This window comes from Strix aluco, chromosome Z, assembly GCF_031877795.1.
Source record: "Strix aluco isolate bStrAlu1 chromosome Z, bStrAlu1.hap1, whole genome shotgun sequence".
In the NCBI taxonomy this organism is placed as follows: Eukaryota; Metazoa; Chordata; class Aves; order Strigiformes; family Strigidae; genus Strix; species Strix aluco.
The window spans coordinates 23,315,149-23,343,085 of NC_133971.1; the positions used below are offsets into that span (position 1 = coordinate 23,315,149).

At 37.8% G+C, this 27,937-nt stretch overlaps 1 protein-coding gene across 1 annotated transcript; it reads right to left on the reverse strand.

Annotated features, from left to right (window-relative positions):
- On the reverse strand, nt 1–27,893 carry PTBP3 (polypyrimidine tract binding protein 3). Its single transcript, XM_074812174.1, has 13 exons — nt 27,854–27,893; nt 24,227–24,387; nt 22,082–22,228; nt 17,358–17,522; nt 14,437–14,547; nt 10,952–11,117; nt 7,730–7,807; nt 7,055–7,149; nt 3,433–3,466; nt 2,705–2,797; nt 1,954–2,170; nt 811–888; nt 1–133 (listed from the first exon to the last, which is right to left on the reverse strand). The coding sequence occupies exons 1-13, from the start codon at nt 27,876–27,878 to the stop codon at nt 1–3; spliced, it is 1,503 nt and encodes a 500-aa protein (XP_074668275.1). The 5' UTR covers nt 27,879–27,893.
- Between the last annotated feature and the right edge of the window lie 44 nt (nt 27,894–27,937).

Sequence of the window (27,937 nt, forward strand, 5' to 3'; positions counted from 1 at the left end):
TCAGATTCTAAATTTTGAGAAGGAAATCCAGAGGCTATGGTTTTCTCCCAGGTCATGATTGTGAAGCTCCATGAGAGCATGAATTCCTTCTTCCACAGAGTCCAGCTGGATAAGAGCCATCCTGCAATCATTCCTGAAGTACAATAAAAACCATTATTAACCCTAACCAAATTTTCATTGCACTAGCCAACATAGAAAAGTGACACAAGTATTTTTTAAGCCACATCACACATACTGAGCACTTGTACAGCAAAAGAATCAGAACTAGTTATGCACCTGCTAAAATGAGGAGATAACAAAACAATATGAATTTTGCAGACCAATGGCCTACAGCCACACCATTCTTCCATTACACTGCGCTTCAAAAATAGGGTCGAAATAAGACCTGAAGACATTTAAGAAGCACTTGTATTGTCCATATATATAGCATTACCCTAGAAGGTATGATCATGGTAAGATAGTGCTGCCAAGCAATTTTAATGAATGCTAGAGCAGATTCATTGTCATCTTTTACATGATACTTTACATATCCATAGTTTGTATTTCTTTTTAAAGTATTTACTTTCCTTAAACTTATCTTACTTTGAGCACATGTGGAATTTGTCAAACGGCTCAATATTTTTCATTTAATTATGCTAACATAGTATCCCATTAAAATTTTAAGATTAGAATTATCATTAAAATTGTCATAACTAGTTTTTGCCTATATGGAATTTTGTTTATACTTATACACACATGGAATTCCCCAAAAAAACAATTAGCCATCTTCCAGAATGGGAGCTTGGTCAGCATTTTTACAAGAGAACTTACGGAAAGAATTTGAAGGCTTTCACAGTATATCCTGTCTCTGCAAAAAGTTTCTTCAGTTCATCAGCATTAACAGAAGGCCTATTTAAAAAACAAAACAAAACAAAACCCCCTCAACTTGTAAAAGAGTACAGATTTCTGTAATAGTATCAATTCTGCCAATTGTGTCAAATAGTATCAATTGCAAATAGTGTCAATTCAAGCCAATTCTGGCTTCTAAATTAAATTTGAACACCAAAAACTATCTCCACCAACTCAAGCTGTGTCAACATTTTAACCCAAACATTTTGGCTTTGACACAAAGATTTAGCATCACAGTGTGCCACAAAAATATTTCAGATATACTTTACTGCTTTTCATCCTCCCACATTTCTCCCTCAGTTCAATTCAGATTGCATAAAAATCACTTAAGATCTTAACCAGTACCTTCAGAAATACCATTCATCCTGTAATTACTGCAAGTGTGCTTCGCATATTTTCAAGTTGGTAAGTTTTTTTTTCTTCCTCAAAAAGCCATTTTAAGTATCTTAATTTTTTTTTCCTATTTGGACAAGATTCCATGGTTTTCCCTTTTCCCTGCCTGCACAGCTGCCAAACAAAAGAAGCCTGTAAAAACTTATGTTTGGCTTTCACTCCACACATTGCTGACAACATTCTAGATAGGAAAAAAGATTGTTTCAGTTTTAAAGAACACATTTCTTAATATATTTTTTTAAAACAACTTTCTCTATGGAAAAGGTCTGAATTCTTTCGAAACTGTTCTTTAAAAAGTGTTGGAATGATTAAAAACTGTATCTACATTAAATAATGATGCCAATGATGAATTTGATGTAAGTCCAGTACATTATCTCAAAAACCATCTCTTTAATGTTTGCAAAAATTTATAACACAGGACTTAATATGTGAAAACCAAAAGCATTTTCTCAAGAAAATATAAACTGTGGTAACACTCATAAAGAGGAATATTCAGTCAATTCTCTCTGCTAACAATAAAGGATTCACTTTTTGTTAATAACTCAGCAGAATGACCCAAATTCTCAGGAAACTAAAAGGCCAAGGAAATTTAAAGCTTATGTCAGACTTTATAACTTAAGAACATAATGTGAAAAACATCTTTCCAAGATCACCACACATGTAGATACTCACAGGAGGTTGGAGAGATGCAGGGTGGCTGATGGAGGACAGATATTTAGGAAGTTCCTAGAGCCCGGCTGCTTAAAGCGATGTAAAGGACTATTGCTATAGTCCTTTGTCAGACCATGGTCTTCTTGTCCCTTACGAAGAAGTTCAACCATTGTGTGTTTTGAAAAAGTAACAAAGATGGCCCTTCCATAAATCACCTGTCCATTCAAGTAGTTGATAGCTTACCAGTAGAAATGAATAGGAATGAATGAAGGGGAAGAAAGAAAGGATTCTTTGATAACTAATATTGTCTTCTATATAGTGTCAGATTTCACATTCTAAATTTAAACTGCAACTTCCACATCTACCAGGTGGTGTATGTCATATCACTATATTTAAAACAAATATAAGGATGTAATATATTCTCCAGTCTAAATATAACAAAAGTACAAAACAGCATTTTGATAAAGAGCAGTTGATTATTCTTAAATAGCTAGATATAGAATAAACTACAGGAAAACGATATGACGATTTAATTCTAATGTTTACTAGACTGAGATTCACAGGATTTTTTTTTTAAACCACTATAGGAGAATAATTTGTTTACATGAAAGCAAACAGATCATTATCAACACATACAAGGAAAAATGTGTGTGTAGTAAAGCATCACAATGATGGATTTAATTTGTTTATGCTTGTCACTGACACATGGCAAATTCTTCATCTATATTACACTCATGCTAGTTTGAAGCATAACTGCCTTAAAAATCAGTACCTAATAGAGCCTGGACTGCATCTGCCATCTGAACCAAAGCGCTTTCTTTGTTCCTATACATGATCTTCACACGATGCACATCACCATACAGTCCTGGGAAATCCAGAAAAGAAATTTGTCCAGAGCATTATTACAAACAGCACAAGGGCAAGTCTGTTTCTTTTGACTAACATTAGTGTTACAAAGAATAATCACCTCATTAAACAGATTGGTTAGAATACTAGTATGCAGGAGAGCGTTAAAGTTTGTGTATTGTTTTCTGAAGCTCAGAAATGGGGGGAAAATCCCATGATCTTAGTCATAAAACTGCATGTTTATGTTCAACTTTTAAATAGTGCAACAATGCTAAAGTCCTCTAAACAGAGGCATATTAAAATATTACTATGCCAAGAAACATTGTTGTCTGCAACTAATATACGTGACAGTTCTGTATTCCATTTTCTCTGATGCAGTTTTTGTTTTTCCATCTAACTTTGCTTTCCCATTCTTTGTAGTAAATAAATTGGACCACACACTGAAATTCTTCTATCATCATAGCCATTTTGACTTTTTGATACCTGTGGCCTACAACTAGTGACTCAAGGTATTGTCATTTTAAAACCAGTACATTCTCCTGGTGTTTTGTGGACAAGGACAGAACAACAGATCTTGCATTAACCAGCATGTGTCAGACAAATAAAAAGAATGCTAACCCTGTAGTTTCTCAAGGTGTATTTGACATATCTTACCAAACAGGATGAAAAGTCCATATGGTGTGATGGCCTGTTTAAATGATAAAATGAGTATGTTATTCTTAAAGCCACATGAATGAAGACACCTATTGTATAAGTGCATGGTAAACAAAAAGAATGGAAGAGATAATGCACACTAATACATGAATCTGTCTCTTCAAAAGCCATTCCCTGCAACAACTACAGTGTATAGCATTCTTGTTAATATATATTTGCTATCCACGTATAAAATATTTAAACAAGCTAACACTTTACCTCATGCATTTTCATCAGTCAAGACTCAGTCTGTCATGATGAAGAAGTTATTAATATTTTAAGTGGCTTAATTATTTGAACTTGTTCTTTCGAAGCTAACAGATCATTCCATGAAAAATGAAAGAAATTTGCTGAACTAGAAAGAGATTTCAAGAACTCATTTGTATTTTTTAAACATCAGACAACACCTACAAGACTAAAAACAGTAGAATCAAAATGTGTTTGCTTTGTCTTCAATTGTCCCTGTCTCTGTGACCATGACATGATAAAGTTATACACATATCATTTAGTTGTTTACATATGAAACATATAAAAACTGATATTTAAATTGTGTTTCATTAGAAGCTGTGAACAGAAAGCTACATATCAAAAGAAATAATTTTTCTTCGGTGATTTTTAATTAAATCTTTGTGTACCAAGGTCCACAAGCACCAAAGAACATAATTTACAATCTAATGCAGCCAGTGGATAAGGAATTGGCTGGACGGTCACACTCAAAGAGTTGAGGTCGATGGCTCAATGTCCAAGTGGAGAGCAGTGACGAGTGCTGTTCCTCAGGGGTCGGTGTTGGGACCAGTGATGTTTAACATATTTATCAGTGACATGGACAGTGGGATTGAGTGCACCCTCAGCAAGTTTGCCAACGACACCAAGCTGTGTGGTGCGGTCAGCACGCTGGAGAGAAGGGATGTCATCCAGAAGGAACTTGACAGGCTTGAGGGCCATGTCCATGCAAACCTCATGAAGTTCCATAAGGCCAAGTGCAAGTCCTGCACATGGGTCAGGCCAATCCCAAGCACAAACACAGGCTGGGCGAGGAGTGGATTGAGAGCAGCCCTGCAGAGAAAGACTTGGGGGTTCTAGTGGATGGAAAACTGACTATGAGCCAGCAATGTGTGCTCACAGTCCAGAAAGCCAACTGTGTCTTGGGCTGCATCAAGAGAACTGTGGCCAGCAGGTCGAGGGAGGGGATTCTGCCCCTCTACTTCACTCTCGTGTGACCCCTCCACCTGCAGTGTTGTGTCCAGCTCTAGGACCCCAACATAAGGACGACATGGACCTGTTGGAGCAGGTCCAGAGGAGGCCACAAAGATGCTCAGGGGGCTGGAGCACCTCCCCTGTGAGGACAGGCTGAGAGAGTTGGGTGTGTTCAGCTTGGAGAAGAGAAGGCTCCGGGGAGACCTTATAGTGGCCTTCCAGTACTTAAAGGGGGCTACAGGAAAGATGGGGAGGGACTCTTTGTCAGGGAGTCTAGCGATAGGACAGGGGAGTAACAGATTTAAACTGAAAGAGGGTAGATTTAGATTAGATATAAGGAAGAAATTCTTCACTGTGAGGGTGGTGAGACACTGGCACAGGTTGCCCAGAGGGGCTCTGGCTCTGGCTGCCCCCTCCCTGGCAGTGTTCAAGACAGGTTGTACAGGGCTTTGAGCAACCTGGTCTAGTGGAAGGTGTCCCTGCCCATGGCAGGGGAGTTGGAACTAGATGATCTTTAAGGTCCCTTCCAACCCAAACCATTCTATGATTCTATGATATTTTATACAGCTGAGGCAAAGTTTTTGCTAGTAATGAGTACTAAAAATACCTGGGTATCAGAAGCACTACTCACACTCTCTAGCCCTATTCCTTCACAACTCACTTTTGAAATGTTTACCAAACATATCTAAATTATTTAAAAACAGAAGATACTGCAGTCTAAGTGTAAGCCCATAGCCTTTTATTGTCAGCATTTAATAATAAGGAACAATTACTATAAATGTAAATTTTAAATGCTTCTAGAGTTTATCCTTCTGGCCAAAATATTTTAATTCAGTACAGAGTTTATTTAATGAAATTTCTTAACCAAACGAGACTTCAGTATTGCTACTAAACATGTTTCTAGGGGACAGGGGGGAAATACAAATTGAAATAAGGGCAGCCAGATTTTCCATACACAGAAAAAGAAGTGACAGGGCTCAGACAACCACTGCTGAAGAACAAGTGTTACAAAGTCACCAAGAAATGAATTTACAACAATTTATATTTCCAACAATTAATGTTGTTGTACGTTCTTATATTTTACCTTTAAGAACTTGAGCATTATTTAACGCATTTATGCTGAATCATGCATTGCAGCACAAAGTTCTACATGTCAACTTCTTTGATATAATTAGTATTAAGTAAAGCAGCAATGTCCTAAACCAGCTTTGTCCTATCCTTCATATGATTATTCTTAAAATACACACTCTTTTAAGACTCAGAGAATCATCTTGAATAATCAGATGCAGAAAGCACCTCCACAGCAATCATCAGAAATTAACGGATAAGACATACTGACAAATCAAAAAATTGACTTGTCTTACAGTCCTAATCTGCAGCTGTTTCTTTTGATGCTTACTGGGGAATTCAACTATTAGTTCAAAAACAGAATCACAGCAATTACTTAAAAATTAAAGGAATTGATCAACAGATTTTTTAAACTGCAGTAGTATGAAGATATCTTCCATTTTGCCAATAACTCCTAATTTTATCAGTTTTATGGTTAATTGAATCTAGCGAGTAAAACAAACAAGAATTTTACAGTGCTGTAACAGGACTGCTTATCAACAGTCAAGTAGAATTGTCTTTTAAGTCAGGGCCTTGGTAAAGCTTGATTTTTGGTGGGTTTTTTTTTAACAGATGTACATTGCTTTTAATTAAGCATAGATCAATGTGTAATATTTGAGTAACATGAGTAAACTTACAGAACTGTCTATATAATTTCCACAATAAAAAATAACTATCCAAGTTGTCCTTGGCAATTTAACTACCAACATATGAAAAAAATCTGTGTGGTACTATGGACAATGAACATGTGCATTTATTAACTTTTAAAAATTAATTTACAGTGATGTCAATAGCAAAGTGCACCTATGTTCTTCCTCTAACTAGACTAGATCCTGTCTAGATCTTTCACTAGATCTTCCTCTAACTAGAAAGATCCTATCAATGTTTTGAAAGATACTTGATTTGGCATGCTTTTATCTCCTTTTGTCTTCCCTACTGTTTCTCTTTGTTTTGTAACAAATGAAAAATACTTTGGCTTCTCTAATGATAAAGTAGCACACAGAGGAGTCATATTAACAGAGATACCAGTAAGATGATGTTTACCTCTTCGAATATCTCATATCTGATCATAGATTCTTCTCTAATTACCAGCTACCCTGCTAACACCGTATTCCTGAAGCAAATTGTGTTAGGAAGATTTTCAACAATATCACAAACTATCTCAGACAAGAATAGATCAGTCCTGGTTTTTATATCTTCAGCTAATGTCAATTTGCAAGGAGGATTCTGGCAGCTGGGACTAATTGATACTTGTAGCCCTTCCACCAATCAAACTTACTTCAGGGTTGAGGTTGCTGACTAGTAAAACAGAAGTTCCTAAAACACCAGTAACATCAGGAATAATCATCTGTCCAGACATTGGAGATGCGATGACTGCGTTTAGAAGACAAAAGCAGGTTACATTTGGCAAAAACATCAATATTCAATTAAAAATGCTTTTAAGGTATTTAGTTATTCCTAGTAGCTGACCAGTAAAGCAGGAAGCACCTCCTCTCCAGAAGTGAGGAAATACTCAGCTGCACCAACAGGCCCAAAAGGGGACATAAATGGCAGCTCAAGAAAGAAGAAAAATAATTTACCACAGAAGTTTATCGTGTGCTAGAAAGAAAAAGATCACTGAGTCTAGAAGACAGAAGGGGACACTTCCTGCTTTGGCTTTGAAAGTTACTTAAGTCTTATGATTCTTAGAAAAACAGATGTAGGTTTTCTTCTCTTGCAGGTAATCTTTATCATGGCATTTAATTTCTGCACTTATTAAATTATAAACTACATGTGGTTTTTATTACAGAAAGTAATTTTACTGAATAATATGAGAAAGAGAATCAGAGTGACTCAGATGAACATTGTGTTCTGACTGCTATATTTGAAAACAGTTTGCTCTGAACTCAGGGGTACTCAGATAGACCACTAGCCTCAGATGCAAACATCACATTTTTAGAAAATAGAAACTTACCAGCACCTTGAGGATATCCCATGGCTGGGGTAAACACAGCAGCTCCTGCATATGGTGGGAAGGTGATATTTTGGGTCCCTAGAGAAAGCACACACATTAAAAGAGATTTTTTAATCTTTAGAAAACAGAAGAGACTTCAGCAAGGAGAGTCAGCTTCCAGTGTTGGTATTCTGACATCAGTCCGTGATTACATCTTTTATAAAACATTTGGGTTAAAAACTCTTATTGAAATCCAAGATTCTATGTTTTACAAAGAGAGCTTTCAGCCACTTCTGAAAGCAAATATTCTAATGTCCCTCTCTAAAATGAAGTCAGGGCAAAATGTAATTTAGACATGTTTGAACAGGAAAGCACAGCATAGATTAGCATCCATTAATGTTAAGACACCTGTGGTGCAATGTTCAACAGTTTTTCTTCACACAACAGAAATGCATTCTAGGAATTTTATGGAAAGAAATACACCCAAAGACATTTTGCAATGATAAGATACAACTATTTCCTATATATTTCTAAAACCAGTATGGGCTAAATAATACAAACTACAGTGAATCTGAGGTTCTGAATTTTACTGTCTATTGAGATATAGAAGTATACATATTTTGCTTTTAAGGAGATGCACTTTCTCAGCTTGTATTACTTCATAAATAACCAGCGGTTTTTGTGGTTCTCCTGGTGATCACAACCCTTACACAGATTTGGAATATCAACATAAGAGCCTCAAAGATAGCTCAGTGATTTTCACATTAGTATGTGGAGTTAAGTGCTACGTGGGGCAACAAACTTGTGTTCTAAGATGCAGATAGATACAAGCTTGAGTTGTGGATTCTTTCATGTTGGCACACTAGATTTTTTTAAATGTGGTATGCACAGTCAGCAAATACATCCTGCAAGCCTGGCAATATATCTGTTTTACTACTCAAACCTCAACCATTGACTAAAATAGCTACATTCACTGACAGATGGTTATTGACAGGGATGATGCAATACTGGAAGTATCCGTTATGAATTACAAAAACACAAATGAAATGGATGCCATAGATATTCATGAATACTGCATCACATTACACCTCCTCTTATCTGTAGCAACAAAGTGTCTTTCACGCAAACTGAATACGTTTATCACCAAAGCAAGTCATTGTGTTCTTGAAATATACACACTGGTGCATTATAGTGACAAGTTCTGGCAATATAGGTATTAATAACTTATTCACAATCCAAGAATGATAGTGGAAACTTTAATGAACAAATAGACAAAGCACTTTTATTCTGCCAAATAAGACCTGCATGTTGCACACTGATACCAAACTCAGGCATGTAAAAATTGTCACACAGATCTAATGCAGAAAGATCTGGAATTCTTTGTTGAGTTTTTTTTATGTGTAAAATAATTCACTTCATGACCAGCAGCTAGATTTCAAAAGCAAGTTAATTCATGCATCTCCGCTTATGGTCACTGGGTGAGGGAACTCTTAAAATGCAAAACATTCACAAAATCTGCTTGTTTATAGTGCAGTATGTTTTCCAACAACAACAAAAGAAAAAGGGGGAGGGAGTTAAAAAAAAAAAACAAACACGTTTCAAGAGCAGTTCAGCTTTGCTATTAAGATAATTTCAAGTCTATAGAATAACCAGAGATATCATTCTGCTAGATATCTGTGTTATCTTACAATTCTCCATCAAAACTACATCCACTACTAATAACATAAGTGTAAGTGCTGACAAGTGTCCCACCATCTTTTCCTCATGTCATGCAACTGAGGACTGTGAATATGCCTATGGCAACATATGTATGTTTTTACCACTAACAGAAAGTCTAGAAGTATGCTTCTCCCAGTCTACAGCTATTTTTTTTTTTTTAAGAAAAATATTTTTGCAGCTGCTTCACTGTGACTGCACTACAAACAAATTTTCATAGAGACATCAGCCTCTTCTTTACACGAGCACCTCTGCTGTTCTTACTATTACAGTAAGTGTTCAGACTGAAAATGGGATTACTAGCAATAACAAGCTTGGAAGAGAGAGGGGGGAGGAAATGTTATCCTCCAAAAACGTGTAAAATATTATCTCTGCCCTACAAGCAAGTTTGTCCTTAGCTACTCTAATTGTTCTTTCCCCTTTCATTAACATTTCAAATTGTGTACGTCTAATCAGAATGTATCAGATCTATAACATCATATTTCCATGATGTTCTATGGCAAATCCTCAAAAAAATTACAAAGATGGTTGTACATTACATAAAGATCCAAGGCCTGTCTTTAAGGGGACTAGCAAAAACAGTCAGGGAAGAAGTGAGTACAACTCACTTTCTTGCTCTAATCTAAGCTACCAAAGCCAACTATCCAAAAAAGCATCTGCAACTATCAAAAAAAGTATCTCCCCGAGCTATCACAGAAAGCTAAAGGAAAAAAGGGAATTCCTTCCCAGACCTTGCTACTGTTCTAACCAACTGGATGGCACTTAGATATCTATTCAACAACTGAGTTCTTAGCTGTATTATCGCTAATAGTTTGTCATTAGAGAGAAAGAAAAACAGCTAAAATCACTCAAATTGCATTGAGCACTTCTGCCAGGTCATCAGATTAGTCTGTTTGGTGATTTACATTATTACCAAAATTGATTAAATGAGCATGCCTGAATTATTTATGTCAAAAAGGCTTTTCCAGTGTGGCTTCAAGCAGACACTGTCTCCTCTATGTCATAGAAGTGACTTCTAAAATTCAATAAAATATCTGAAATTTTATCTTTTAGAAGGTGACTACAAAACACACATATATAAGTGTAGTATTTCTAAGATCCTTATGGTTTTGTTTGTTACAACAGGCAGTTATCCTATATGAACAAATAAGAGCTAACACCCTTAAAACACTTATTTTCAAGGAGCATTAGGCAACCAGTGTCAATTTTGGGTAACTGCCACTGACCATTCTGATATACAATATTTATTATACTACCTGTACCAATTATATTATTTCACAGCATTTTACAAATGTAGCTTTTTGACAACACTTTGAATTTGCCCAAGAGCATTCCTCATGTTATAGTTTCAGATACTCATTTATTTTGAGGAGGACTTCCTGCTTTCCATATAACTTTATCTAACAAACAGAAATGTACACAAAATGTACCCTTCTATGAACCTGATATGAAACCAGAGCATAAATGCAACATAAAAAGCATAATGATCTTATTGTGTATTTATCACTAAAAGTGAAGGTTTCTTACCAAAGGCAGCAGCCTGCAGGAATAATTGGCCATCACCAAAAGGAAGGTCAAAGCGAGTGAAATCTCTACTTTTGTTATTGTTGTACTTCACTGTAAGTCTAGCTAACCTGGAGAAATCAATATGCAGAGTGCAGCACGCAGTATAGATACTTCGGCCATCTAGATACTGAAGAAAAATAATTACATTTTCAGAGAAGAAACACATACTCTCAGCCACCACTCTATTTTCACCACGCAATTGTATCCAAACAGAAATTCATCTTCTGTTTTTAAGGTGCTCCTTTTAATCAGTAAGTAAAGAATTATACTGCCGCTATCCTTACCTAAACATCCTGTATAGAGTATTACTGTAGTCCACTCATGAGTAAGTATGATGTTGCCTTGTGCCAATGGACAAAACATAGCTTTAAGCATAACCTGTGTTTCTAGCTGTGCTTCTAATCTTGTCTCACACTCAACAGACAATATCAGATGCTAGTAGTGATACTAATTTGGAGATTTTTATTGTATACAACTATCCCCTATATAAGCTGGTGAAGGGTCTAGAGCACAAGTCTTATGAGGAGTGGCTGAGTGAACTGAGGTTGTTCAGCCCAGAGAAAAGGAGGCTCAGGGGAGACCTTATTACTCTGTAGAACTACCTGAATGCATTACCTACCTAAATGATTCTATAAAATCCACCTTTTTTAGAGCAGCTATGCTCAGAAAGATCACTGAAGTAGTATTTTCTGCCTATACGTCATAAAATAATCATGATGAAGGCAGAAAAAACACTCTAAAGGTTCTGGTTTGTTATAAGTATTTAATATAATCTGAACTGAAATTAAAATTTCTGTGATATCTTTAATAAGGTATCATTTATTATTAATACTGATCTCTAAGAAAATATGCTATTCTAACAAACAGGCTATATAATCTGTCCTGGGTTTGGTTGGGCTAGAGTTAATTCTCTTCCTAGTAGCTGGTACAGTGCTGTGGTTTTGGATTTCGTGTGAGAATAATGTTGATAACACACTGATGCTTTAGTTGTTGCTAAGTAGCGCTGATCCAAAGTTGAAGATTTTTCAGTTTCCCATGCTCTGCCAGCAAGCAGGTTCACAAGAAGCTGTGAGGGAGCATGGCCAGGACAGCTGACCCGAACTAGCCAAAGGGCTATTCCATACCACAGAACATCATGCTCAGCATATAAACTGGGGGGAGTTGGCTGAGGACTGGGATTGCTGCTCAGGCATCAGTCAGTGGGTGGTAAGAAATTGCATTGTGCATCACTTGTCTTTTCTTGGGGTTTATTTTCTCTCTCTCTGTTTTACTGTATTCCTTTTCACTACCATCATTATTGTTATTATTATATTTTATTCAGTTATTAAACCCTTCTAATCTCAACCTACAAGTTTTACTTTTTTTTCAATTCTCCTTCCCATTCCACTGGGAGGGGGGAAGAGTGAGTGAGCAGCTGTGTGGTGCTTAGTTGCTGGCTGGGGTTAAACCACAACAAATCCCAACTACCTTTACTACTTTCCAATATATACTTAATCCCTAAAACACACAGTGAATTACTTACTGGACTAAAGTGCAAGTAGCAATAGATAAATATTCTGTGTCTTTAATTTTGAATCTGAGAATAAAATAACCTTCAATACCAAAAGTGGGATAAAAGTTCTATTCACTCTAGTCTTTCAGTAATTTTTTGAAAAAACTGAATGCTAAATACCACTTAATACTTAGCAGAATCTCTTCTTCTGTATACCTTCCATGGGAACTTTCAAACTGATTTTATTTATTTACTAATACTGAGGTGACCACATAGGTTAAAGAGAAATACAAAGTGTATCAGGCTTAATTTCAAGTAAATGAAGTATTTTATTTTCTGTCTTTATTTTTCACTTCACAGTTCAAGTATTATAATGTGATGATTTGTAACACTGCTGTCTCTTCTGCAAAAATCTTTGAGGTCTCAGCTCTCAGTATTTAATTTTCAAACTATTCCTCACTAAGGAAATTAACAGTATTTTCTAGAAATGAAAAAAATTTACCTGTTTGTGTGGCATGGTTTTTAGTAGCAGGGGAGGGGGTTACAGCAGTGGCTCGTGAGAAGCTTCTCGAAGCTCCCCCTGGCTCAAAGTCAGACTCACCTCTGGCCAAGGCCCAGCCAATTAGCGATGGTGGCTGCGCCTCTGTGATAATGTATTTCAGAAGGGAAGTATGGTGGCGGGGGGAACTTTGAGGAAGAGTTACAAGAAGCACACCTATGCAAACACTAAGGTCAGTGAAAAGAAGGAGGAGGAAGTGGGGGAGGTGTGCTGGAGCAGGGCTGTCCCCCTGCACCCATGGAGGTCACCACAGGAGCAGAGATGCACCTGCGGCCTGTGGAGGACCCCACAGCAGGGCAGGCGGCTGTGCCCAAAGAAAACCAGGACTGTGTGGGAAGAAGCAGCCCCCGTTGTTGTAGTTCAGCACTGGGAGGACTGCAACACGTGGGGGTGACCCACACCGGAGCATCTCGAGAAGAATGCATCCCATGGGGAGGACTCACAGTGGAGTGAGCTTGTGGAGGACTGTCTCCTGTGAGAGGGATGCCAGTGGAGCAGGGGGAAGAATGCAGAGGAGTGCTTCACCCCTGCCTTGGAGGAAGAAGCAATGGACTGACTGCACCCCCCATCCCCTGCCCCTGTGCCGCTGGGGGTGGAGGTAGAGATATCAGGAACAAGGCTGGGCCTATCCTACTCTATTTTTATACTCCTATCATACTCTATTTTTAATTGGCAATAAATTAAATCAGTCCTCCTTAAGTTGAGTCTGTTATGCCTGTGACAGTAATTGGTGAGCAATCTCCCTGTCCTTATCTTGACCCACAAGCTTTTTCATCTTATTTTCTCCCCTTGTCCTGCTGAGGAAGCGGAGTGGGAGCAGCTTGGTGGGTGTCTGGCAGCCAGCCAAGGTTAAGTCACCACAGAAAATACACCTAAAGTAGGTGAGCTTTTCTTCATTACTGAGAATGTGCATTTTAAAAAACAGGGTACAGCTCATCTGAAATCAAGAAGTTTAAGGTGAAAACAGTGATTACTGTAAAATTCTTACCAAAATTCAAACAACTAAAATGTCTGGCATTCATCCAATCTCTGGGCATTTAACTACACTACTCTTAGTATTGATCCTCACGGAAAATTTTCCATTTCGTTTGAAAGGCAAGAGTATTTTTGATCAACTACAGTTACCACCACTGATCACTACTGACAGCTCTGATTTTTGTTTTGATAGACTCATACAGGTCTTGGGGTGTGTGCTATACATTTATGTTTGCAGTTGATGATAGAGTGCTATCCTCTTAACAAATGAGGGATGTCAAAGTTGTTCATGTGCAAAAAGAGTGTTAGAATGATGAGAAGTCATAAAGTTAATGACCAAGCTATCCCTAACGTTTCCCATTTACCTGGGAGGAAAAAAAAACATTTAAAAAAATATCAAGCTGAATACTCTACACTTACCATTTTGGCATAATACGCATTCCTTGGGTGATCATACTCAAGCAAAGCTTGGAATTTATTGTTCTTAATGAAGATGATAATCTTCAAGACAGATCCAAATTTAGAAAAAATCTAAGAAGGAAAAAATGTCGACATTCAGAAACAATGAATAATTCATGTACACTAAAAACTAGTATTTAATACTTCACATAAATTTCTGAAAATTAATTTCTTTTGTAAGAGCTGAACAGCGAACTCAGAATTTTGTTTCAGTTAAATAAATTAAAAGAGGCTACAAAAGATGGGGAAGAAGGATAACATTTCCTTGAAGATTTAGGAATGACTGTTCAACTAACAGCAGGGAAGGCTAGCCCAAACGGGCATTTGTCCAATGTCTGCAGAGAAATTGTGAATAATCAAAGCTGTGGTTTGACAAATGGACTTTCACAAGTCAGTTGAGATAGGAACTGCAAACTGCTTTTCAAGGTATCCACCTTTACATGTTGTATTTCAAACAAATTCTGCAAGTTTGGTGACCAAAAATACACCTTAAATAGTTGATGTGACTACAAATTAATTACACAGATCCACTGTCCAAACTAGAAGACAAAGGAGGAAAAAAGCAAGACAAAGACCTAGTTTGGGACCTACCCCTTTAATTTACAATTGAATGGTATTTGATTTATTGCAAATAGAAGCATTGCAGAAAATAATTAAAAGATTGAAAATAAATATATATATATATATATGCTCAAAATGAGAGCGTGCACTACATGAAGGTGTCCATACAAAAGCAAAGCCACAAAAAATAAGGACAAAAGTATAGCTAGAACATATATGCAAGTGCAGAAAAACTATGTCCAAATTAACAGTGGAAGAGGAAAGGTGAGTTTGGGAAGTACTAACAGTTTCAGAACAAATTGTTAGAATTGATGCAAAGTCAGGAAAGCAGAACCTCCCAGACAAGTATTAAGCCTGGAATGGAAAGAAAGGCCAGAGATAAGGACAAGCATCTCTTGCCAGACTATTAGGCCTAGAATTATGAATACAAGAGACACTGTCCTAACCCCCCTTTGTACCCACTTTTCAGTCTCTCAGAAACAAGTTTTTTAAGCTGCAGTCATTGTTTTGTGGTAGAAGACAGAACAGAAATCTTTTTCACAGCAATTTAAAATTAGCTATTGAGTTCCTGTTCATAAAGCACTTCCTCTTAAGAAAGGCCTAAGTACCGCTTCTGAACATGTGCTTTTCCATGTTTATCCACATTATTTTTAAGATAATGAAATTCAGTGTATTCCTATTAGGTTTTAAACCTGAAACCCACTGTATATATCAATTTTGTTTCTGCAAAAATAACACTGAATATTCTGTTTCTTAGAATAAATATTTTAAGGTGAATTGTGGTAAAAAAAGGTGTTAGTTTCTTGATAAGCAGTTATAACTTACAAAATTCAAAGTTTTCGATGATAGTTTGCCTACTAGTGCTCCATAGGATACTACAGTTATCAGTGAAAATTTTCCTTTCCATTAACCTTACCACACTTACAAAGTAATGTTACATTGTGGACATCAGGCACAAAGTGCTGCTTTAATTAGAGGAGATTGTCCCCTGTTAAGAACTTCAAATATATTCCTTTCTCAAATACTGCTTAATTTTCTAGACCTATTGCAAAAGTAGTTGAGTGAGGGTCACTGGGAAAATATAGTTCTGCTGCACTGAAGTAAACACATATTAAAATAAATTAACATGCATATCCTCTTCCACTGCCTGCTTAGTAAAAAAAGCAAAAAAACCAAACAAAAAACACACACGAGATTTGATCCAGAAATTGCTGTTGCACTATAAAACTATAACCACAGAAGTTTGTTCTCAGGTTATTCTGAGTGCACTAATAATCCTAAACAGTTGACAAGATTTGCACAAGCTCAATAATGAGTGAACAATACTCAGATAAAAACAAAAGTTTAGATAAGGCAAATTGCTACATCAAAGTAACAACTAGTATATTAGCTAATCAGTATCGGGGCAGGGGGGGGATGAAATACAGAGAAAGAGGAAATATTTAGAAGTGAGAGGAAAAATAAAGTGTTAGTAAAAATCAATAGTTGTTTGACATACTAGCAGAACAGCAAAAATATTCTTCAAGGACTTCAGATTCTTGTAGAAACATCCCAATTATTTTAAGTCGCATTAGTTGAAGAAACTCATATTTGGGGAATATTTATTATTGCAGGATTTACTAGTAATTACAAAAGCTTAAAGTATGAAACCCTTTGCACTATCTGGGGGAAAAAAAAAAAAAAATCAACAAATTCTTCCAGCACAAAGAAATAGTCTCATGAAGTTATTGTTTTTAAACTTATGGTTTTCACCAGCACAGCACAACCCCTAGCAGGAATTACAGTAATGTCTTTCATAACTATAGCCCACCATTATTCCAGGCTTCCTAACAGTTTCTAACAGTTGTTGAACAACCAAAAACATCTGTCCAAGCAACTACAGTTGTAATTACATCACTTGCATGAAATTATAAAAGTGAATAGAAAACCCTAAAATATAATCCAAGCAACAAAAGTTACTCAGTACAAAGACTGCTAAAAATATTGGTCTGGAAGTTCATAACAATCAGTATTTCATTAACTCATTATGTGGACATAAATTAGAAATAACACCTCAAGTTTGTTACTGCTTCCACAGAAACCAAGGAACTAAAAGAAATGAAAGACAACATGAAAAGCTGAGTACAGAAGCTCTGTTTACTTTGATTTTGGGGGGCAAAATTGATTCAAGCCTAGATCCCTAAATTGCAACAAATCACTTTAAAGTGACAGTCCTCAAACGATTTAGGATCCACAGGTACTTTTAAAAAAAAAGTTAATGGATTTACAATGGTAACCTTGGAACAGATTTTAACTTTTTTTTTTTTAGCAATACTCATTACCTGATACAGCATGTCTAAAGTGACAGCGTAGAAGAGCTTTTCAATTATGATTCGAAGAACAGAACTGTGACTTGGAACAAGCCCACCTTCAGCATCAACAACATTTGTATCAGCCAGGTTTCCAGACACCCCAGCATTCACAGCTTGCAATTCTGCTTGGTCTTTCTGAAATCATGACACAGCAGAGACCACAATTAACTTACACATGTAGAAATTATTCATTTCTAAACAAAGTTCTCTTACAACGAACAGCACGTAAACTGCATTTAAAACGCAACTTTAAGAAATAACATATTCCCGGTATCTGATTATTGATTCAAATCCCAGATTAATAGGTAAATCATACCTCTTCCTTCCCCCTCCCCTAAAAGAAATCAGATCATACTTTCACAGGACTATGACTTTCTTTTTCAGTTAAACAGTTACTACTTTGTAATGCCATATAGACACAGTTTTGCTTTGATCCAGTAAGCTCTTGTCATTCTAGAGATTTTCCAGCAAATCATTATGACGACAATATTGTAATAGACTAAAAACCAGTCAGTGTACCAAAACCAATTTGCTCTGCTTTATGAGGATTTCATTCTCTTCAGAAACTAAGTTTTGCTGGGGATAAGCTTAAAGGTGCATACCCTGCTCTTTTTTCTAAGCCAAGCTATCAACCACAAAAAAACATCTTTAAATCTCACTCCTCAAACTGCCTCACTGGGACTTTGGAAGTCTCTACATTTGTTTTTGATCGGCTTTTCTCAAAAAGGTCTTCAGACTACCGCTGAAAGCACTGTGCTCTCACCAGTCCAAATGCAGTGTGTGACTTGAAGTCACGTCTCGGTAACACCATTTCATTGGAAGATAGATTAAACATGGCACACGGTAAAGATGTTACCCAGTTTCAGAAACATGTAACCATGCAAAATAATCTGTACTTCAGGCCTGAGCCTAGACACTAGGTCAGTAACATAGCGTTTATCTGTTCTGCTGGGGTCTCTAAAATTATAATAAAACTCAAATGTAAGTGCAAGAAAAATATTTTTTTAAGTAGACAATGTTGTTTTTATAGAAGGAGAAAGTAAGCTGCATGCACTGAGTTGAAAAGTCTGAGAAATGGATACAAGGAGTCTTATTTGCAAATATATTCCTGAGGCTGTTACATGCACCACATCCTTAACAAAAAAAATTGTTATTTTATCTGATTTTCCACATAACAAACCAATCCACCAATCTCAGATGAGGAAAGAAACAAATAACATTTATCAGATTGACAAACTGGCAAGATTTCAGTGACTTTTGTGTCAGCACAAATTAAAAATAAGCACTGATTTTTGCCCCAATCACTACTTGCAACATTCTTATAGAAAACAAAATCATGATACACACATAGTATTATATAATTTATATGTCTACGTGGCAGTGTGATTCCGCCAGGATCCAAAAATCTAAACAGAATTCCACTACAATAAAATGGCTTGTATACTTTGATCTTATGCAAAGAGTATTTCCTTGTTTAGAGATTAGGATTTAAGTCAGTCATCTGCAATGTTCGGATCAGATTCTTAAGAAATCAATTTTCAGTACTTCAAAAATACAAGGAAGAAATTAATTCTGGTGTTTGGTGTGAAGATACACATAAAACTGATGTTTTATCAGTGAAAACATCTGTATTTTCCATATTTATCTAAGATAACACTATTAAGAATAAACTTGAACAACGTAAAGATGGTTATTTGCTATTCCTGAGTTTGCAAGGCCTTGGAACAGTGCCAACAACACACATCTTGCAACAGCAGGTTACAAGACCCCTCACAATAGCACCCATATCTGATAAAGTAAAAAGCTTCAAAATATCTGCTTTTGGGGCAGAAAGTGGTTCATCATGTATCAGCTGGGTTTGGTCTTCCATATGTTCTTCAGATAGCATCTACAGACCCATGATTAACAATTAAATTTAAGAAAACACAAATGTATAAAATTGAAGTGGTATGTTTTTGTAGTATTTCTGCTATTATGTTATGGACACAATTAATAGGGGGAAAAATTCAGGAGTAGTTATTCAGAGAAAATATTTACTGGAGAAGACATTTTCTTCATATTCTGAAGTTATTGAAAGCTGTTACCTAATGTTAAAACCTTGGAATAGCAAGAGTTCTTTCAAAACATTGTAAGCAAGTATTTCTAGAAAGTAATAGCAGCATCAGCTACAGCAGACTGCTTAGGATTGCTTCCAGTCAGGTTTCTAATACAGCTGAGGATGGAGACTCCACAACCTCTCAGACAACCCATTTCAATGTTTGACCACACTCACAGTAAAAAAGCTTTTTCTTAAGTTTGAGTGGATTTTTCTGTATTTGAATTTATTCCCATTGCCCGTTGTCCTATCACTGGGCACCACTGAAAAGAGTCTTGTCTCCACCTTCATTACTCTTCCCAAGCCTTCTTCAGGCTAAACAGTCCCAGCTCTCTCTGGCCTTTCTTGTATGACAGATGCTCCAGTTCCTTAACTATCCTCATAGACTTTTGCTTCTTTTGCTCCACTATGTCCATGTGTCTCCTATGCTGAGGAGCCCAGGACTGGACACAGCATCCTAGATACATCTCATCAGTGTTGATTAGAGAGGAAGGTCACCTCCCTCAATCTGCCGGCAACACTCTGCCTTCCGCAGCCCAGAAGGCTGCTGGCCTTTGCTGCAAGGGCATGTGTGTTGTCCACCAGGACCTTCTCTGACAAGTTGCTTTCCAGCTGGTTGGCCCCACTGTACAACGGTACCTGGGTTTACTCCTCCTCAGGTGCAGGAGTTGGCATTGCCTTTTATTGAACTTATTGAGGTTCCTCCTGTCAGTCCCTTTCTCCAGCTTTTCAAGGTCCCTCTGAATGGCAGCACAGCCATCTGGGTTGTCAACTGCTCCTCCCAGTTCTGCATTGTCAGCAAACTTGCTGAAGACATTCTCCATGCCATCATCCAGGACATTAATGAAGATGTTAAATAGTGTTGGACAGAGTATCAACCCCTAGGGTTCTCCACTAGCAACTGGCCCCCAGCTGGACCTCATGCCACTGGTCACAATCATTTCTGCATTTCACTTCACAGTCTACTTATCTATTTAATCAGTTTGTCTGTTGGGATGTTATGGGAAACAATGTTGGAAGTCTTACCAAAGTCAAGATAAACAATATGATGTGCTCTCCTCTCATCCACCAAATCACTCATCTCACCGCAAAAGGCTATCACATTGGTGAGTCATTAGTTCCTTTTCAAAAACCCATGCTGACTTTTCCCAACCATCTTTTCATCCTTAGAATGTTTGGAAATGGTTTCCAGGATTAGTTGCTCCATTACCTTCTCAGGGACTGAAGTAAGGCTGATCAGCCAGTGGTTCCCTCAATCTTCCTTCTCATCCTTCTTTAAGACAGGAGAGAGATTTGCTTTCTCCTAGTCCTCAGGAACCTCCTCCAACTGCCACGACCTTCCCAAGGTTGTAAGAGTGGCCTTGCAATGATCAGCCAGCTCCCTCAGCACTTACAAGTGTATCTCATTAGGGACACACTTCTGTTTATCCAGTTTGTTTAAGTGTTCCCTAATGAAATTCTTCTCTACTTGCTTCATCAAGACTTTCCCACTGTTCTCAGTTGCTTGATATTCCCATGGGAAAATCTTAACCACTAAAGACTGAGAAGACATCCAGTACCTCAGCCTTTTCCACATCCTCTGTCACAAGGGCCCCTGCCCCATTCAGCAGCAGGCCCACATACTCCCTAAACCTTTCTTCTGCTGTTGATACATTCTGAGGAACCGTTCTTGTTGCTGTTCATGTCCCTCACCAGAGCCAAGTCCATGTGGTCTTTGACTTTCCTAACCACATCCTTGCATGTTCAGATAATGCTCTATATTCCTTCTGGTTCACCTGACCATGATTCTATCTTTTCTATGCCTCTTTTTTATGTCTGAGTTCAGCCAGGAGCTCCTTGTTCATCTAAGCAGTTCTCCTGACACCTTCACTTGATTTCCTGCTCATCAGGATGAACTGTTCTTGAGCTGGAGCTCTTCCACAGTAATTTTACAGATATTGAGAAGTCCCTGTCTAAAAGAAGTTACTGCTGAGATAGTGACAGAAATAATAGCTATCAGAATGTGACTGTTGGTATAGCGGAAAGTAGTCTGGTTTTTTACTAATCTTCTGGTTTAACCCTGGTAGGCAGCTAAATGCCACACAGCTGCTTGGTCACTTACCTCCAGCAGGATGGGGGAGGGAATCAGAAGGGTAAAAGTGAGAAAACTCATGGGTTGAGATACAGACAGTTTAATAGGTAAAGCAAAAGCTGCACATGCAAGTAAGGCAAATTAACGAATTCCTTTACTACTTCCCATGAGCAGGCAGGTGTTCAGCCAGTTTCAGGAAAGTAGGGCTTCATCACATGTAACAGCTGGGAAAAAAAAAGCTGTAACTCTAAATGTCCCACCTTCCTCTTTTTTCCTCCAGCTTTCACCACAGAGCACAATCTCATATGGGGTGGGATATACCTTTGCTCAGTTGGTGTCAGCTGTTCCAGCTGTGTCCCCTCACAGCATCTTTTGTGTTCACACTGGCAGGGCAGTGTGAGAAGCAGAAAATGCCTTGACAATATGTAAGCATAACAAGCTACTATGAAGAAAATAAACTCAATCCTAACCAAAATGAGTACACAACTTGTGCAATTCTATTCTGTTAAATGGAAATATTGTACTTACAGTCTGATCACTTAGATGGTCAGTTTTAAGTTCTCTGTAATGGGAAAACTGAATATGAACAGGATGACTGCGGAGGTGAGGTACAGTAGGACCATAATAGGCCACCATATTAACAGCAGCTTCTTCAGAATCCATTTCCAAAAGTGCCTGCAACAAATACATAACAATTGTCAGTGTTGTTTTGTATACAAGAGAGAAGAAAGCATTGAAGCACCATTTATTCCCAATTCAACTCTCACTAGAAAATATATATGAAAGTACAGCACTGATCTGCTCAGCATTAAAATGCATTTGTGGGTGTGTGTTTATGGGGATATTCAATTTGTGGGTTTTCTTAAAAGGTTTTACATTGTGAAGCAGAATAACTCATTAAAGAAGAGATGGAATAAGTATGACATATGGGAAGCAATGCTGCTAAATATACCTCATTGCTAATCAATATATTAGATTCCTGAATCCAAGCAGTATTACCTAGGTAACAGATACACATACTGATTGAAAAACTAGGAACAGGACACTAAACATCTAACAGTTTGTGCAAAGTATTTGACACTGTCCTGCATGACATCTTTGTCTCTAAATTGGAGAGACATGGATTTGATGGATGGAACACTCAGTAGATAAGAAATTAGCTGGATGGTCACACTCAAAGAGTTGAGGTCGATGGCTCAATGTCCAAGTGGAGAGCAGTGACAAGTGCTGTTCCTCAGGGGTCGGTGTTAGGACCAGTGATGTTTAACATATTTATCAGTGACACGGACAGCGGGATTGAGTGCACCCTCAGCAAGTTTGCCAACGACACCAAGCTGTGTGGTGCGGTCAGCACGCTGGAGAGAAGGGAGGTGCCATTCAGAGGGACCTGGACAGGCTTGAGAGGTGGACCTCTGCAAACTTCATGAAGTTCAACAAGGCCAAGTACAAGGTCCTGCACATGTGTCAGGCCAATCCCAAGCACAAACACAGGCTGGGCGATGAGCGAATTGAGAGCAGCCCTGCAGAGGACTTAGGGGTAGTAGTGGATGGAAAACTGACTATGAGCCAGCAATGTGTGCTCACAGTCCAGAAAGCCAACCATGTCCTGGGCTGCATCAAGAGAAGTGTGGCCAGCAGGTCAAGGGAGGGGATTCTCCCCCTCTACTATGCTCTCATGAGCCCCCCCCACCCCCCGCAGTGCTGTGTCCAGCTCTGGAGCCCCCAACATAAGGACATGGACCTGTTGGAGCAAGTCCAGAGAAGGATCACAAAGATGCTCAGGGGGCTGGAGCACCTCCCCTGTGAGGACAGGCTGAGAGAGTTGGGTGTGTTCAGCTTGGAGAAGAGAAGGCTCTGGGGAGACCTTATAGTGGCCTTCCAGTACTTAAAGGGGGCTACAGGAAAGATGGGGAGGGACTCTTTATCAGGGAGTCTAGCGATAGGACAGGGGAGTAACAGATTTAAACTGAAAGAGGGTAGATTTAGATTAGATATAAGGACAAAATTCTTCACTGTGAGGGTGGTGAGACACTGACACAGGTTGCCCAGAGAGGCTGTGGCTGCCCCCTCCCTGGCAGTGTTCAAGGCCAGGTTGGACGGGGCTTTGAGCAACCTGGTCTAGTGGAAGGTGTCCCTGCCCATGGCAGTGGGGTTGGGACTAGATGATCTTTAAGGTCCCTTCCAGCCTAGCTCAGTACTCTAGACAATTTTTAAATGAATGCCTATTATTTTTAGGATTTTAGTGTTTATTCATGATGTGAACTACTGTGTCACATCTAAAAAGATTTAAAAAAAACTAAATAATTTATTTCACATTAAAGGATTAACATGCAGGTTGTTGATTTAATCAATCAAGTTATTTCAAGACATATGTTGACATTGTTAGTGACAATGTAGTTCTTTACTATCTATATATTCTTACATAAGGTATATTTCATGTTTAGCAATATTATTAAAAAGTTATAGATAATTATTTAATCCAGAAGTATATTAAAAACTTAAAATAAACATCAAAACATCCCCTCACATTTGAAAATATGAAAATATTGAGCTATCAATGAAATATTTACACACTGTTGCAATCATTTCATTCAAATCCAACACCAATAGGGTCATAATATGAACCACATCAACAGCCTTGGTCTTATAATTGAAACACTGAAAATTACATACCTGACTTCTTTCTTTTAGCATCAAGATATTGGTTACTTTACCAAAAGGAAGGCCTAATGAAATGATTTCTTCTGCTGTAGCATCAGCTGGAACTTGATAAAGATGAAGGACACGTGAAGGGGGTCTGTCTCCTTCAGATTTCTTCTTTTCATCCCCATTATCTAAAATATTTTAGGGAGAGGGATGAACAAACAAACAAGACAAACTTATTGCACAGTATAGATACCAAAACCTAAAAGAGATAAACCACTCACTGACCTTGACTTATCTATAGCTATTTGAATCCTAGGAAAGAACAGTTCATATATAACCAAAGGACAGTTAAAGACCCTTCAGGTATTTCAAATCTCCATTGCAAGGGGAGTGTGAGGTGTGTTTGGTTTGTTTTAGTTTGGGTTGGTTGGTTTGTTTATTTCCTTGGGGATTTTTTGGGGTTTTGTTTGTTCGTGGTTTTTTAAGTTTTACAGACAGAGAGGCCAATAACTTCTTCACAGCTGCCCATGTAACATTTACCAAATGTTAATTACACAGAAGAAGGGCAAGTAGCAATCGGGAGGTAATACGTTCATTTTTTTATTACTAACTTATCTTCCTGCACGGTATGTTTCTTAGATTCAGTTGCTACCTCGAATAGGTTCTTTAATTTTATTAAAGAAAGCCTGGTGTCCCACATGATTTTAAGTTTTTAAAAGTCCTTGAAAATGATAGACAGCAGTGAGGCACAAGATCCCTACAGATTCTAAAGTCTTCCACTTTGGCAAACCACTTTTTTTTTTTAAACACATGCCTCTTTGAATGCTGTAAACAGGTAAGTGACCAATGATTACATTTCAAGAATATGACTCTGAGACATTGAGAGCACTTTTAAGCAGAACATCATACCTGGAACAGGCATATTTTTGTAGAAGCTATCACAATGAAGTAATAACTTAAAGTACTAAAAATTAAATTCATTAGCCAAGCCACAGATCCCAGTAAGAGATTCTCCTAAAGCAAGCTACAGAGATGTATGAGACTTTTTGAAAAAAATATCCTAAACTGAGAGGAAAGAGAGCATATTTGATGGAAATTGTGTTGAAGTTTACCTTAAGTGGTATGCAGTTAGAGGAAGAAACAGCATTCATTTTTTACTTATGTGCCACAAACAGCTTCACTCCCACAAGAGGGATAGCCTTAACACCTCATGTGTTGCATTTAGTCTTCCAAAGAAAATCACAAAAGATTAGGAAAAAATATCTGTATGAGCTTAGTAAGTTATTTCAGATTTTGCTTTAGGTTTTGAGTACAGTCTAAGGCTGAGAAGTGGTTCACATAAGTCACTCTGTATAAGGATCTTCACAGAGGGTTTTTTTTACTAGTGTAAGACTGTAAAACTCAAAGTTAGATGATCTAAGCCCCAACCATGGTACACTCATAAGCCAAGTTAACTGACTCCCCCACCTGCAAACCCAAAAAGTCTGTTACGCCTTGATTTTTCCATCAAAAAGTTTTCAATAGCATCATGTGCTCTGTGTGCATTCTGAAAAATGTGAACATGTGGTAGACGTGTTGGGGATGAGACTTCAAGACAAACAGAAATATATTAAATGCATATCAGTACCAAGCCACAACAGGATATATTATTGTTAAAGCCTAAAAACTCATCCTAATTTGTTAAATCTACTTTTCAGGATCAAAGTGGACAAGATGTCCTTGAGTTTACTAAGCTTGACTAAAGAAAGCAGGAAATTAAATCTAACAGGAATTTTGCCTTTAGTTTAAGATGAGAGACTCTCACAGAAGCAGTACCTTCTGGGTTCTGACTCATTATCAGAGGTGACAAGATGGAGCTAAGTGGCAAGCACAGCATTTTCTCTCTACATCTTCACTGAGTGTTCAGGACGGGCATTCAGCCAAAAAGGACAGTGCTTACCTGAACCATTTCAGCCTGTGTACATACAGTGTGCATCTTCTATTTCACTATCTACCCATTGGTAATCATATATTAGCTCTAGTTCATTTGGCTTCTGCACAGACCAACACCTGACCTAAAAACACTATTAAAGTGCTTCTTTTCCTGTTGTAATTATATAAAGTTTTGTGGAACTTCAGCTAAGTCACTAAATCAGCAATAAAAGCTAGCACTCGTTCCATCCCAAGTAAAACAACCTCAGCACTTTTTTAAACCATCCTTCTTTCTCCAGATATTGTTTGATACCAATTTTGATGCAGAGTGATAATTTTTTCTGGCATCTAAACTTCAAAATTGATTCAACAGTTCTTTAAAGCATGCCCAAGGCAATCACCTCTTCTGAATTTTATGCTCAATTGGGTGAAAGCAAAAGATGCTTTCAGAAAAAGATAAGAGAAACCTTGTGAACAAAGTGAAATTTGGGGGCTGGTGTTACAAAAGGAAGTTCATTACAAACATGATTCATGACTGGTACAAATATATTTCCCAAGTGAGTGGCCTCAGATCAAGAAACCCAAAACATTTTTTAGATATGTGACCCACCAGATGGAAAAAACACTGCAGGTGAAGCAGTTGTATTAGGTAAAGATATGCATCTCAACAGAGATCATATAAACCCACACTAAAAGTATAGAGTTACCAATGAGAATTAGAGGAGTTTTGGATTTATGAGGAGAAAAACATGGCTATCTTATTTTAAAGTTTAATATCCTGGATGTCACTATGAAGGATCAGTGGTTGCACTGATAATTAATAAAAGCCACTTGAACTCAATACAAATTTATACTCCTTGCCAGCTGGTTTCTTCTCACAAAAATACCATCTACACAGGCCTGAAATATATGTCAGCTATTAAATTACTCAGTTATAAGCTAATGCCATTTTAAGCCAAGGAGAAGCCTCTGGACATCTGTGATAGTCTGATGAAACCATAGTTAATGTCTCAAACATCCAATGGGGGACTTTGGTAAAGGACAGGGTCTCTGGACATGCTGGCATTGTGCAGGCAACAGCAGAAAGATGTGGTGAGAGGAAGGGGTCCCACAGAGGTGGGATCATGCTTTTCTGGGGCTGAACCTCCCTATCTTGACCGACTCTGTAAAGATGTCACAATGCATGCACCAAAAAGAAAGGTCAGACAATGGTCATACCTGGCCAGGGAGGGGGGGGCAGGAATAACTCCCCAACAACCCCCAAGCCCACCAACCCACATCTAGAAGAATCTAAAGGTATAAACTACACATGCACCAACCTGGTCTAGTGGAAGGTGTCCCTGCCCATGGCAGGGGGGTTGGAACTAGATGATCTTTCATGGTCCCTTCCAACCCAAACCATTCTATGATTCTTAATACATGGAGTGGGGCAGAGCATAATTTTGTTTGGATGGTAGTACTCATTTAACACATTTGAAGAAACATGTGGCTGTGATTTCACACCGAGTCATCACATTGCTTAAATAGACCCAGTTTCCTTACCTTGCATCTGTCTATTCAATTTCCCACCATCTCCCAAAAAACCATTCTGTTGAAGAACAATCTGTGCACACATGTACTGAACCAGATCAAGAAAGCTTGGTGAGGCTGCTCGTGGTGCAATAGAGAATACAAAAAAAAAAAAAATTTACAGAGGAAACACACTGTTGAAGAACTGTGATAAAAATCTTTTTTTATGTATACCTGTCGATGGAGTAGAATTGTCCATGGTAAAAGGCCTGTTTACTGACACCAGAAAAAAGAAGATTGTCAGGTTCACTCTAAAAA

Excerpts from the sequence above, each read along its gene's own strand:
- PTBP3 (XM_074812174.1), bottom strand. The coding sequence starts at position 27,878 with ATGGACAATTCTACTCCATCGACAG. Across the intron at positions 3,467-7,054 it reads TCAGCAACCTCAACCCTGAA|GCCATCACACCATATGGACT; the intron begins GTAAGTTTGATT and ends TCATTTAAACAG. Across the intron at positions 889-1,953 it reads CTGCATCTCTCCAACCTCCT|GCCTTCTGTTAATGCTGATG; the intron begins GTGAGTATCTAC and ends TTTTTTAAATAG.